The sequence below is a fragment of the Patella vulgata genome, chromosome 1, assembly GCF_932274485.2.
Source record: "Patella vulgata chromosome 1, xgPatVulg1.2, whole genome shotgun sequence".
NCBI classification, from domain to species: Eukaryota; Metazoa; Mollusca; class Gastropoda; family Patellidae; genus Patella; species Patella vulgata.
In genome coordinates this window covers 95,590,322-95,605,080 of record NC_065879.2, presented here as the reverse complement: position 1 = coordinate 95,605,080, position 14,759 = coordinate 95,590,322, and the positions used below count along the sequence as shown (strand labels likewise).

The 14,759-nt window shown below is 38.2% G+C and overlaps 1 protein-coding gene across 4 annotated transcripts in view; it reads right to left on the bottom strand.

Annotated features, from left to right (window-relative positions):
* The window catches only part of LOC126829656 (uncharacterized), a 35,868-nt gene extending 21,712 nt beyond the window's left edge, over positions 1 to 14,156 (bottom strand). For 2 of the 4 annotated variants that reach the window (XM_056102446.1, XM_056102442.1), the window contains exons 1-3: positions 10,821 to 12,203; positions 10,450 to 10,496; positions 9,531 to 9,673 (exon numbers count right to left, since the gene is read on the bottom strand). In XM_056102446.1, coding sequence (XP_055958421.1) covers positions 9,531 to 9,673; positions 10,450 to 10,496; positions 10,821 to 12,076 — 1,446 coding nt within the window. In that variant the 5' untranslated portion in view covers positions 12,077 to 12,203. The other 2 variants (XM_056102443.1, XM_056102444.1) reach the window with 2 other exon arrangements.
* Positions 14,157 to 14,759: the final 603 nt, after the last annotated feature.

Here is a 14,759-nt window from a genome sequence, read left to right as displayed (position 1 = left end):
AGTAAATTATATAGTTTAATATCAGTTATATATTTTTATAAAGCAACCGAACTGCAGTCGCCTTGACACCAAAGGTTTTCCAATATGAACCCTGATTAAGCTCACGCACGCTTTTACATGTATACAAAGAATTGTTACTTTGATCAAGAATGCGTTACTTGATTGCTGACCCCGTGCTCTGCACGAACAATTCGTGAAACAGTAAGACGCGAAGTCTGAAATAGTCGGGTTGACGTTTGAATTATATGGGTTGTTTTTTTTTTTATCAGGAATCGGGTTATATGGTGTAAATCTGACGCTACCAATAATAATGTATATAGATATTCACACGATTGTTCAGTGCTCAGAATTTCAGCTTGTATCTATGCATTTTTTTTGTAACTTATTTATTCAATTTTAAAGTCTTATAGCAATTATATAAAGAGTAGTATATAGTATTAGTAACAATTTAACAGTTGATGTTCAATATTTCCATTCATTTTAGTTAATATACTGTGTGGATAAACATGTGAATATACTAAACTGTATTTATAACAGTGGACCCTTAAGTGTTATATTATCTTCGTTATATGTAAAGTAGTTGTTATTCTTTGTAAATATTTTATTAGAGACACTCATAGAATGTGTTTTAATATTGTGGGCCCATAGGGTTGTGTCCGGGGAAGCCGACCCGTGGGATTAAACTCCAACTTAATACCCTAAGCACCCACTGGGGTGTCAAAATTCCCCTCCCCCGGGATAAAGAAGTTGACAAATATATCTACACCAAAGCTACTATCGGTCCCAGCCCGACACACCGTGAATTTCAGATCGATACTCGTTAGGGTTCCAGAGATATGGCGTCTGCACGAATTTGAGTCCATGTTAAATTTTGGACTTAAAATAATTTAGCTTAATTTGTCTTGAACATTTGCTTTTTTGAGATAAATCTTTTATTTTACGCCTTACAGCTTTGAGACTCCGGCTACCCCCACTAAATCGACCACGGCGAACCAGAAAATGACCTTGTTTTTTACCTCAGTGGTCAAGGTCATGTCAAACTTAAAAATTGTCAAAAAATTGAAAATAAAAATGAGGTTCTTGACCTTACTGTGACTGCTGTGATCAAGTCCCGCAATTGGCTTTTTGATATGTTAAAACCCACGCAATTATCTACCGAAAAGTTATCTTGACCTTCCCCAAAGCTTTAAAGGGGATGTCACAACAAGCCAATTTGCGTTTGGCTTAATTTCTAAATTAAGTTGGGAATTTTGGTCAAGTTCAAGGTTACAGTTCAAAAGAACATTAAACGACCTTCAAATATTGTTATGTGGTTCAAGATCCTAGGTCAAGGTCAAATAGGTGAAAAATGGCTCTAAACTAAAACTTCTTCTTCAAGGTCAATTTTCGACCCTTTGACCTTGACCTAGGCCTTTGACCCCGGAATTAAAAATTAAGGTAAATACAATGACCTTTCATATGTGACCTTGAACTTGGACCTCAGTCTCATATTAACTTGGTCACAGATCAAAACGCAAAGGCCCTTGTAGAAAGATGTTCAAGAGGTCAAGGTCAAAGTTATTGTGTTGACTAAGTAGATAATTGTCAGTGTTTCAATATATCAAAAAATGGTGGCTACAAATGCAACATCAAGATCACAGTGAGGCACAAAAACCCAAAATACCCATTAAAAATGCCTTTTAAAAAATATGCTACAGCAAAAGAGCAGCCATTTTGGAAAAAAATATGGTAGTCCAAATTTAAGCCCAAATTAGTTTACGGTGTACCTTGCCGGGCTACTTTTGAAAATTTTGAACTTTTACGCAGGAAATTTCTGTCCGGCAAGCTAAAAAAGATAATAGGTACGCATGTTGCGCAAAGTAAAGCGTCTTGCAGGTGGCCATTTTGTAGCATAAATTTGTCGCCACGTCTTTTATTCTTCAAAACTTCTTCGAATAGATAGACTGGGGTAGCCGGTGAATTTTTTTTTTATTTCACTCCAACATGTCAAAATTTTTCCCTCAGCGAGTCAGAAAAAAATGAACTATAACAATAAAATTCATTTTCGTAGTCCTTGACCCCATTTTATTCATTGACCATAAATTTCAAGGTCATCAGAGGTCAAACAAAAAAAATAAAGGCCAAAAAAGTTGTATTTGCATGAAAATGTTTTGTTTGACCTAAGATGACCTTGAAGTTTTCTTGTTTGAATAATATAGAGGGCAAGGTATACGGGAATGTCTTCGACTTTGAATTTGGAATAACCTGGACTGCAACAGTAATTTCCGAAAAAATTAAAGTTGGTCGAATGCCAAGGTCATATACATTTTCGGAATCCCTGACCCCGGGTTTATTCTCTAAAAAAAAATATCAAGGTCATCAGAGGTCAAATTCATCACTTAAATGAACCAAATATCATTTCCCATCTTCAACGGCTCGCCATTTTTTAACTCCAACTCCTTTGACCTTGATTTTTTTTTTACATGAACAAAGTCAAGGTCAAAGATTTCAAAGATGTGAACTTTTTTTGTCGTGGACCTTGACCTTTAAGAGGTCGAAAAACGCTAATTAGGGTTATTGTGGGCCCCTAGGGTTGTGTCCGGGGAAGCCGACCCGTGGGATTAAACTCCAACTTAATACCCTAAGCACCCACTGGGGTGTCAAATTCCCCTCCCCCGGGATAAAGAAGTTGACAAATATATCTACACCAAAGCTACTATCGGGATATGGTCGACTAGGGCGCTGAACAAGTTCTGAAACGGAATCTTTCAATTTTTGTCTTTGCGGCCCCCTAGCGGCAAAACTATTTGGACGATCGGCTTGAACTTTTCAGGGCACCCGTCCGGGGGTCCCAGCCCGACACACCGTGAATTTCAGATCGATACTCGTTAGGGTTCCAGAGATATGGCGTCTGCACGAATTTGAGTCCATGTTAAATTTTGGACTTAAAATAATTTAGCTTAATTTGTCTTGAACATTTGCTTTTTTGAGATAAATCTTTTATTTTACGCTTTACAGCTTTGAGACTCCGGCTACCCCCACTAAATCGACCACGGCGAACCAGAAAATGACCTTGTTTTTTACCTCAGTGGTCAAGGTCATGTCAAACTTAAAAATTGTCAAAAAATTGAAAATAAAAATGAGGTTCTTGATCTTACTGTGACTCCTGTGATCAAGTCCCGCAATTGGCTTTTTGATATGTTAAAACCCACGCAATTATCTACCGAAAAATTATCTTGACCTTCCCCAAAGCTTTAAAGGGGATGTCACAACAAGCCAATTTGCGTTTGACTTAATTTCTAAATTAAGTTGGGAATTTTGGTCAAGTTCAAGGTTACAGTTCAAAAGAACATTAGATGACCTTCAAATATTGTTATGTGGTTCAAGATCCTAGGTCAAGGTCAAATAGGTGAAAAATGGCTCTAAACTAAAACTTCTTCTTCAAGGTCAATTTTCGACCCTTTGACCTTGACCTTTGACCCCGGAATTAAAAATTAAGGTAAATACAATGACCTTTCATATGTGGCCTTGAACTTGGACCTCAGTCTCATATTAACTTGGTCACAGATCAAAACGCAAAGGCCCTTGTAGAAAGATGTTCAAGAGGTCAAGGTCAAAGTTATTGTGTTGACTAAGTAGATAATTGTCAGTGTTTCAATATATCAAAAAATGGTGGCTACAAATGCAACATCAAGATCACAGTGAGGCACAAAAACCCAAAATACCTAAAAAAAATGCCTTTTAAAAATATGCTACAGCAAAAGAGCAGCCATTTTGGAAAAAAAGATGGTAGTCCAAATTAAGGCCCAAATTAGTTTACGGCGTACCTTGTCGGGCTACTTCTGAAAATTTTGAACTTTTACGCAGGAAATTTCTGTCCGGCAAGCTAAAAAAGATAATAGATACGCATGTCGCGCAAAGTAAAGCGTCTTGCAGGTGGCCATTTTTTAGCATAAATTTGTCGCCACGTCTTTTATTCTTCAAAACTTCTTCGAATAGATAGTCCGGGGTAGCCGGTGAAATTTTTTTTATTTCACTCCAACATGTCAATTTTTTTCCCTCAACGAGTCAGAAAAAAATGAACTATAACATCAAGTTCATTTTCGTAGTCCTTGACCACATTTTATTCAATAACCATAAATTTCAAGGTCATCAGAGGTCAAACAAAAAAATAAAGGCCAAAAAAGTTATATTTGCATGAAAATGTTTTGTTTGACCTAAGATGACCTTGAAGTTTTCTTGCTTGAATAATATAGAGGGCAAGGTATACGGGAATGTCTTCGACTTTGAATGAATGAATGAAATATGGTTTTATGGCACGTCAGCTCCAACCGGGCTATATTGCGCCAAACATATGGTGAATCTGAGACAAATTAAAACAATATCACATAAATGAATTTATATATGTAAATAAAAACAAATATCACAGAAAATATATTAATTAAAAATAAATGTAACAAATCTTTTACATATATAAATATTTAAAACGATATACATGATTAAATATATACAATTAAAATTGATTATAAAAGTTTGTCTCTTTTAAAAATGTTAGCACTTTGTCATATAGCTCCGGTTGAGCAAATAGCTGACGTACTGACTGGCAACGGTAATATTTAGATCTAATGTTCTTGAGATGTTTGCACTCAATCAAGATGTGTTTCACTGTCAAAGGAACATGACAGTGAACACATTCCGGTTGAGGCTCTCGCTTCAAAATGAAAATATGAGTTAAAAAAGTATGACCAATGCGAGAGCGACACAAAACAACTTCATCCCTCCTGTTGGTTCTATAGGAGTTGGGCCAATCTCCTAGGAGAGGCTTAATGTGATGAAGTTTATTTGTGCCTGCAAAATCCCAAGACCGTTGCCAGCGGTCATAAATAAAATGATTTATACACGAATTAAAATCTTTATATGGTATTAAAAAGGGTGATTGGGGAAGATCTAAAGCAGCTTTGGCAGCAAAATCTGCTTGATCATTCCCCCTTATATCTACGTGACTGGGGAGCCAGCAAAAGACGACGTCTTTACTGTTGAACTCGTATGATAATAGCAGATGATAAACATCTGCTACTAATGGGTGTTCAAGCTGTTTGTTGTTAATTGCTTGAAGCGAGGACAGAGAATCAGTAAAGATGATATACTTTAAAGATGAAGAGGATTGTATGAACTCCAAGGCCTGAAGAATGGCCTGGAGCTCAGCTGTAAATATTGAAGCAGCAGGTGGAAGACACACAGAAATGGTCTCAGATGGCGTCACGGTAGCCGAGGCTACCCGATCACCATCTTTAGAACCATCTGTGTAAATAGGAGCATAATCACCATACTTAGACCTTAACTCTCTAAAGAGAGATTGGAACACCGTAGAGCTAGTATCTCTCTTTTTATGTTGAGTTAGATCGAAATCGATCTTTGGGGGAGATATAGCCCACGGTGGAGTCCTAAAGACAGGGGTATTCGCAATACTGTCAAGGCTGATACCAGCCTCAGACAAAAGGGGTTGTATGCGAATACCGAATGATGGAATAACATTAGTCTTCACCAGATACAAATGCTCATAAAGAGGTCTAAATATGGTGTTAAATGAAATGTGATTCGGAAGTGATGCTATTTTCGTAGCATACTGCAGGGCCAGTTTATCACGTCTGTTGTGCAATGAGGGCTCATGCGCCTCGACGTATAAACTGTCCACTGGAGATGTACGAAATGCTCCTAAACTGATTCTAAGTCCCTGGTTGTGTATGGTGTCGAGCTCTTTGAGATAAGACTCGCGGGCAGACCCATACACAATACACCCATAATCGAGTTTTGATCTTATTAAAGCTCGATATAATCGGAGCAAGACCTTACGGTCTGCTCCCCAGTCAGTATTTGATAAGACTCTCAATATGTTGAGGGCTTTCAGACATTTCTTTTTTAGGCTTTTAATGTGGGGGATAAATGATAATTTCTTATCAAATATCAGCCCCAGAAATTTGGTTTCATCCACAACTGGAAGGCGGTTGCCATCCAAATAAAGTTCTGGATCTGGATGCAAACCTCGTTTCTGACAGAAATGCATGCAGACAGTCTTGGATTTCGAAAAACGAAATCCATTTTCGGTTGCCCATTGTTGAAGTGAATTCAAACAAAGCTGCAACTTACGTTCGATTATCCGCATGTCTGTAGAACCATAGCACATCTGAAAGTCATCAACATAAAGAGCGCCGTTTGTACCTGGTTTAAGGCACGCTGGGATAGTATTAATTTTAATTGCAAACAATGTTGGAGATAAAATACTTCCCTGTGGAACTCCCATTTCCTGAGGAAATGGGTCAGAGAATATTGATCCCAGTCGTACCTTCGACTTTGAATTCGGAATAACCTGGACTGCAACAGTAATTTCTGAAAAAATTAAAATTGGTCGAATGCCAAGGTCATATACATTTTCGGAATCCTTGACCCCGGGTTTATTCTCTAAAAAAATTTATCAAGGTCGTCTGAGGTCAAATTCATCACTTAAATGAACCAATTATCATTTCCCATCTTCAACGGCCCGCCATTTTTTAATTTCATCTCCTTTGACCTTTGATTTTATTTTACATGAACAAAGTCAAGGTTAAGGAGTTCAAAGATAAAAACTTTTTTTGTCGTCGACCTTGACCTTTAAGAGGTCGAAAAAACCCAGCTCAAGAGGTAGAATTTTTGGATGACCTCAGATGACCTTGAACTTTTTTTTTCTTGAACAAGGTGGATGTCAAGGATTTAAAAAAAGTACATGTCATGAACTTTTGTAGTACTTCGAATTGCAGTTGCATTTCGGACTTAGCCGAAATCTTATATATAGAATAAATTGAAGAGGTAGAATTTTTGGATGACCTCAGATGATGTTGAACTTTTTTTTTCTTGAACAAATTCAAGGTCAAGGATGCCAATAAAGTTAATGTTATTGACCTTTGACATACTTAAAATCGGGTCTGTAGACTCGGCCTTTGGTATCACTACTCTTTGAATTTTTAAAAATCAGCTAAAAGGGGGACATGCCCGATACCTGTATGGGCACATCCCCCAAGTTCACAGGAATACGCTGAATCGATTTTGTACCTCCCCAACCCCCGGGCGTGGCTGTTAGGGCTATTGCTTTATGTCCCTGGCCTTAAGTCCCACGTGGCCTTAGGTCCCATGGTCTTAAGTCCCACGATTTGGCCTTATGTCCCCAAAAGTATATAGACAATAGACTCAAAATGTAGAATTTTTGGATGACCTCCGATGACCTTGAACTTTTTTATTCTTGAACAAAGTCGAGGTCAAGGATTTCAAAAAAGTACATGTCATGAACTTTTGTAGTACTTCGAATTGCAGTTGCATTTCTGACTTAGCCGAAATCTTATATATAGAATAAATTGAGGAGGTAGAATTTTTGGATGACCTCAGATGACCTTGAACTTTTTTTTCTTGAACAAAGTCAAGGTCAAGGGTTCCAATAAAATTAATGTTATTGACCTTTGACATACTTAAAATCGGGTCTGTAGGCTTGGCCTTTGGTCCCACTACTCTTTGAATTTTTAAAAATCAGCTAAAAGGCGGACATGCCCGATACCTGTATGGGCACATCCCCCAAGGTCACAGGAATACGCTGAATTGATTTTGTACCTCGTCCATCCACGGGCGTGGCTGTTAGGGCTATTGCTTTATGTCCCAGGCCTTAAGTCCCACATGGCCTTAGGTCCCTTGGTCTTAAGTCCCACGATTTGACCTTATGTCCCCAAAGGTATATAGGCAATAGACTCAAGAGGTAGATTTTTGGATGACCTCCGATGACCTTGAACTTTTTTTTTCTTGAACAAAGTCGAGGTCAAGGATTTCAAAAAAGTACATGTCATGAACTTTTGTAGTACTTCGAATTGCAGTTGCATTTCGGACTTAGCCGAAATCTTATATATAGAATAAATTGAGGAGGTAGAATTTTTGGATGACCTCAGATGACCTTGAACTTTTTTTTTCTTGAACAAAGTCAAGGTCAAGGGTTCCAATAAAATTAATGTTATTGACCTTTGACATACTTAAAATCGGATCTGTAGGCTCGGCCTTTGGTCCCACTACTCTTTGAATTTTTAAAAAAAAGCTAAAAGGGGGACATGCCCGATACCTGTATGGGCACATCCCCCAAGGTCACAGGAATACGCTGAATCGATTTTGTACCTCGTCCATCCACGGGCGTGGATGTTAGGGCTATTGCTTTATGTCCCTGGCCTTAAGTCCCACGTGGCCTTAGGTCCCTTGGTCTTAAGTCCCACGATTTGGCCTTATGTCCCCAAAGGTATATAGGCAATAGACTCAAGAGGTAGAATTTTTGGATGACCTCCGATGACCTTGAACGTTTTTTTTCTTGAACAAAGTCGAGGTCAAGGATTTCAAAAAAGTACATGTCATGAACTTTTGTAGTACTTCGAATTGCAGTTGCATTTCTGACTTAGCCGAAATTTTATATATATAATAAATTGAGGAGGTAGAATTTTTGGATGACCTCCGATGACTTTGAACTTTTTTTTTCTTGAACAAAGTCAAGGTCAAGGATTTCAAAAAAGGACATGTCATGAACTTTTGTAGTACTTCGAATTGCATTCGCATTTCAAACTAAGCCGGAATTCGGAAAAATGTTTATATAGGGGAAATACTCATGAGGCAGAATTTTTTGATGAATTGGAAATGTTCCTAAAAGATCTCGCTGTGAAGCCAAATGATGTAGCTTGCGGGAACGGATGTCATAGATGCAATGAAATCAAATTCGCGTGGGTACGCAGTCTTATAATAAGCAATAAACACTGTGGGACTTAAGGCCAGAATGGTGGTCTTTAGTCCCACTACTCTTCGATTTTTTAAAAATCAGCCCCACGGGCAACAATCCCGATACCTATGTGGGCATGTCCCTTTGGGTCCCGCGGATACGCGAAAAAAAAAATTGTATCTCCCCCACCCCCTGGGCATGACTTATGGGCGTTTCGCCTTATGTCCCAGAGCTTGGTCTTATGTCCCTGGCCTAATGTCCCACAATTTTGGCCTTAAGTCCCACGGGGGACATGAGGCCAGGGACATAAGACCAAGTGGGACTTGAGGCCAGGGACATAAGACCAAGTTGGCCTCAAGTCCCTTTCAAAATGGGACTTGAGGCCAAGTTGGTGTTATGGACCCAGACTTATGTTCCATATCTGGCCCTATGTACCTGAGGAATATAGCCTAATGGTTTATTCGGGTACCTTGAAATGGGGGTCGAAATTTTTTTTATCTAATTCATAGACTTCATTTTGAAAATAGTATAAATATCAGAAATCATTGGAACAGACATATTGCTTCCGGTTACATGGCGGGCGATTTGATGATTTACCAAAAAGTATATTTACCAGTTAACAGTGTTTTATTAAGTCATTATTAAACGGAACCTTGCAAATCACTTTACTAAACTCCTTCTGGTATAAAAACGTCTCTAGAATTCCCGACCAGTGCAGCCGAGTGAAATATCTTTTGAGGAGACTCATAGTGTGTTTTGTTATATTATAATTCATTCTTACCTTAGGATCGGCGGTGTTTCTATAACGCGTAAAAATTATACTTTGGAGAGAATGGTTAGTTTCATATATCCATTCCAAATCAATCCTTTGACGTAATGTACTGATCACTGGATTCTTGGTGTAGTTCAACTTAACATGTGGTTCTAAAAGAGATAAACAACACAGATAAGCTGATAGCGTTTAGTAATGACAATTATTGTCATCAAATCATACAAATGGTCATTATTCTAAACTAATGTTTAGTATGTATAGAAAGTGGTTAGAAATAATATTTGTGTAAAAGCGTTACTATTTATAACACACATCACTACTGAATACACAAACCCGGACAATATCATTCGATAGTCACGGATTTAACACCTTAGTGACATAATTATGTTTCGGCTTATGCTGCCAAGATTTAGCAAACATCCCGTGTTTGATTTATTTCTGGTCAAATCTGGGAGCCACGAGGACTCGGTTTCATCCTCGTGTTTACTGAATTTTCCAGCCCATTTCTCAGTGTAGCAGAACCTGGCAAGGAACAGCGTATATTCATTCGTAATGTACGAATCTCCGCTTACAACATTCATGGTTGGAATCCCTCTCCATTTGGCCGGCTGGTGCAGAACTTTAGGACGTTAAACCCCATTTCATTACAACGGTCATTAAATAATCTTAGTAGACAGGCAGAACTAATCTTAGTAATACGACCAGACGGAGGACCAGACGGAAACGAGGTTGGATAGGCGACCTTATTCCTCGTCACGTACAAGCTGGAAATCGAAGCCACGCCACGTAATTCAAAGAAAGACCTTAGACCACCCACCCCAATTGTCAAGAGTGTTCATGATAATTTGAGAGAGCTTTTAACATCAAAGAGTTTTCACTGCAGATTTAATGTTTTCTTCCAAAAGACGACATATAAATAGATACTTACCCGATGCTACTGAACTTAATGTCATCAACAATAACAGGACGATATAACTGAAATATATATAAACTCATTATTATTAAGTGTTTGTGAAGCATAAATTCTTGCAGATATGCAACTACAATGTCGGAAGTATCTTATACTAACACACTTAATGCATTATTCGCGATGAGAAGTAAAATCAGAGCCGGACTAAAGAACCAGGCAAAATAAAGTTGAAAACAATATAATTCTAGGGGGGCTCATCTCCTAACAAGCGAGTCGTCAACTAGGATTTGAAGATTTTGTATCAGAAATTTTGCGTGATAAGATGTCCAATGTCACTGATGCGACGAAAGTAACATGATTCCCACCGCTTATGTGTTAAAAATACTTACGGTTTTCGTTGGTAGACCGTAAAAATTGAGTTAAAACTAGAACAAATGGATGACAATAGAGGTGTACCGTTTTCTCCAGATTTCACAACTTCACTTTTTTCTGTTCCAGTCACACGTCTTCTAAAAATATCAGACGTGAGACTGATGCTTCGAAACATTTTTTGGTTTCTTCTCCCTTTTTCCTTTGTGTGCCATTGCCCTGGGGATGTTGCAGCGCTTCCAAACCACCCGGGTGTATCTACTATACACCCAGATACAAACGCGTTATACTGTAGAAATCTGTTTACAACTTCATCTCTTCCTACCCCAGTTCCAACTACCACTACTATTCGCAGCCTTATTGGTTCTACTACCCTTTCCACTTTAAGTCCCTTGTTCTTTTCCTCCAACTCCCGCGTTTTTCCTTCAGCTTCAGCTTGGAGACGTTTCTTCGGGGCTTCCACGGTCGTTTTCTGCCTTTCTCTGCACTCCTCATTGAGTCTTCTATACTGTTCCACCATCTCACGCATTCTTCTCTGGTTTTCTATTATCCGCTGTTCTATTCCAATCCACTGCTGTTTTCTTACCATTTCAAACACCTGTGTTTGGAACTTGAGTTCCCCCTCTAGCCGATTCTGTCCTATTTTTTGTTCTTCTATTTTCCCATCTAAATCAATACGTTTCTTATGGTTCTCCACGGCTAATTTCTTCCTTTTTTTATTCTTCTCGTCAAGTCTCCTTTTCCGGTCTTCTATCTCTTTGTTTTTTCTTTCTTTTTCTCGCTCTATCTCTAGTCGCCTTTCTTCTAATTTTCGTTTATTTCGTTGATTTTCCTCGTCCTTCAATCGTTGTTTTTCCGCTTCTTTCTCAACCTTCTGTGTTTTTTCTTTCATTTCGTCTTCGAGTTTCCGTTCTTTCTCATCGAGCTCCCTTTCTCTCTTATGTTTCTCCTCCTCTATTTTCTGCATCTTTTCTTTAAAGATTTCTTCAGCGGCTTCATACATGGTCCCTGTATAGTATTTACCATTATTACTTTGAATGGATCCCCTAAACACTTTCAGCACATCTTCGACATCTTTTGCCAGATTTACAGGATCGGCATAATTATTAATGGCAACACAACGACCTTTACATTCGTCTATGATTGATTTTATTTCTTCTGGACATTGGTCTAAATACTGTTCTAGCGTAACATCTCCACAATCCAATTTATTTTTACATGTAAAAACTACAAAAACGTGTGGTCCTGGAGATGTCAGACCGATACAGCGAACCATTTCTGTTACAGTTTCCTTATTAGATTTCCTTGTATTGAATAAGCCTGGTGTATCCACCAGTTTGGATCCATCTTCTAATATTTTAGCGCCAAACGCACATTTCGATGCTACAGACTTTCCAAATGAGGCAGACTCAAACGCCTCATATTGTAGCAGGCTGTTTCCGACCTTACTTATACCCACTCCAGTTTTACCGACCATTGCAATTCTTATTTCTGGAAATTAAAAAAATAATCAAAACTGACCCTATCCAAAAAGTTAATTTGGATCACATACCAACCAAAATGAAACGAAAACTGTCACGCCTTTGAAGACTCTGAACATTTTCTTTTAATTTGTCCCTTACGTTCAGATGTCCGAGAATTGCTTGGCATCCATTTCGTTTGGTGATTAGGACACATAGCGGTTAAACCTGGAACTTCAACTCGAACTATTCAGAGATTTATTAACTCGCTTTTGATGATACTTGCTGTTTTATGATGCGATTTTTTGTTACCTAGGGAGGAGTTGGCCTAGTCGTGCCTTCCACTAATTCGTACCACCCTGATGCCAGCGTTACTGGTAAGAACCAGGAGACCGGCGCAACCGGCATATAATGGGGCCCTCCGAGGGCAGTGTTTAATCTAATGAAATACTGAAATCTACTGAAATTTACTGAAAACTAAAATTAAAATACAAAATAAAATATGGTCAATGATGGAGGTAGACTGATTGCGTCTTTTAAAACATTCAAAACATAATAGGCATCAACAAAATTTTAGAGAAAAAAAATTGATCCAAAACCAGGCTCCGGGTTACCTATTTAGGGTGTTTTCCGGTATTTAGGATGTTTTCCGGTATTTAGTGTTTTTCTGGTGTTTTCCGGTATATAGTATGGCCCGGCGATAGTGTCGCTGCCCGGGCTATCGCCGGGCCATACTATATACCGGAAAACAACCGGAAAACACACTGTATTGCGTATGCCCGTCTTCATTAGCCCAGTATAGGAGCAGAACAGTAGGACGTTAAACCCCATTTCATTTCGATTGCGGTCCCAATTTCGCCGTTAGCAATGGCGTCACTGAGTGCACTAAACTGGAAGCGGAAAGACCTCATGTAAGAAATTAAATGGAAAAAGTTAACTTCAATATACCTTATAATATTTCATTTAAGATTTATGACGCTATTTAAAAAACAATCGAAGAAGAACCGGAAATTACCTGTTAAGTTAGCCGTGGAAAATAGAGCACAATATTAACCATGATTTATTCTTTTAAATGTTTAAATTGTTATATTCAGGAACTTTATCTGGAGAGAGTCATCCCCAACAAAAATGTTTTTAAATGGACTATAGACTGTTTTAACTTTAACTCTACTGAACTCTCAAACATATTTTAATTAGAAATACTTGCAAAAAACGACTAGTATGTAGTTTTTACTATGAGAACATCGCTTTTCCACCAAGCAGGCGAATTTTTTTACCCACTGATAATTTTCTATCCGTATTGACGTTACCAAAATCATTTAGCTCATTGAGTCAACTGGCGTGGTTTCGATTCGCCGGTTGAACGTGACAAGGGGTAGGGTCACTTATCCAACCTCGAGGGTTTTCTCCGGGCACCCCAGTTTCCTCCCACTGCGAAAGACCCATACGCAAAAGCAAATTATTGAAATGAAAATGAATAATATGTTAGTCACGAAATGACCTAGTTTTTGTCGAGTGGGCGTTAAAAGTCCCCCTGTGTTCTCACAACAGCAAAGTTTTAACACTTTGTTTGTTCTTAAAATGGAATTTGTTTATACCAATAAATTGTTTTAAGTTATTATCCCAGTTTTATTACCCCCTCCTTCTTCTGTACATAACCTCAATTAAATCAACCTGTTGCGATTTTTTGTGTCAAAGCTTCAATCAATTGTTTTAGCCTCCTTATTTTTAAAATTTCACAACATCTTTAAAATATAGGTTTACATACTGTAATTAGGAATTTACCCACCTTTATGCTGCTACGATGAAATATAATTCTAACCAAGGGTACGTTTACTGAAGAACGCTGTCAGTGACAAACTTCCTTGGGTTAAGGTGTCTCTGCGCATATAGCTGAGCAAATGACAGGCCCGCAGCAAAAGCCAAATTATATATTAGTCGGTATTGTATGCAATAATTGACATGTGGTTATTTTTAAATGTATTTCGCTACGGGTGGGTAAATAGCATATCAATAAGTACAGCGTAGAAATTTAGGTAGGAATATTTAAGCATGACTACACACAACAATATATTAAAATTATATCGTGCTATGCAAGTCGTTATGCAAGTCACGTTGTGGTATTGCTTGGTAAAATATGATGTACTGACACAGTAAACTTATACTGTATATTTATACTATTAATCTTAATTCTCAGTTAACATTAAATTTGGTGCCAATTTTATTTGGCAGTGGAAGGTAAACTGGGGGACTCGGAGAAAACCTACGGTGATGTACATGTGGCCCAACTCCTTGCCACGCACAAGCTAAAAATCGAAAGCACGCCACTTGACTCAATGATCCGAAACGCAAAATCATCTTCTTTACATTAACAACTATGTTTTTGTTAGAATTTCACGAAAGGGAAGGGGGGGGGGTACAATGAACAAATATATATGTCTAGATTCCGCGTCCTCAAAGCAACGGTTCTATTCAATTCCAAAGTTCCTACCAATGTTT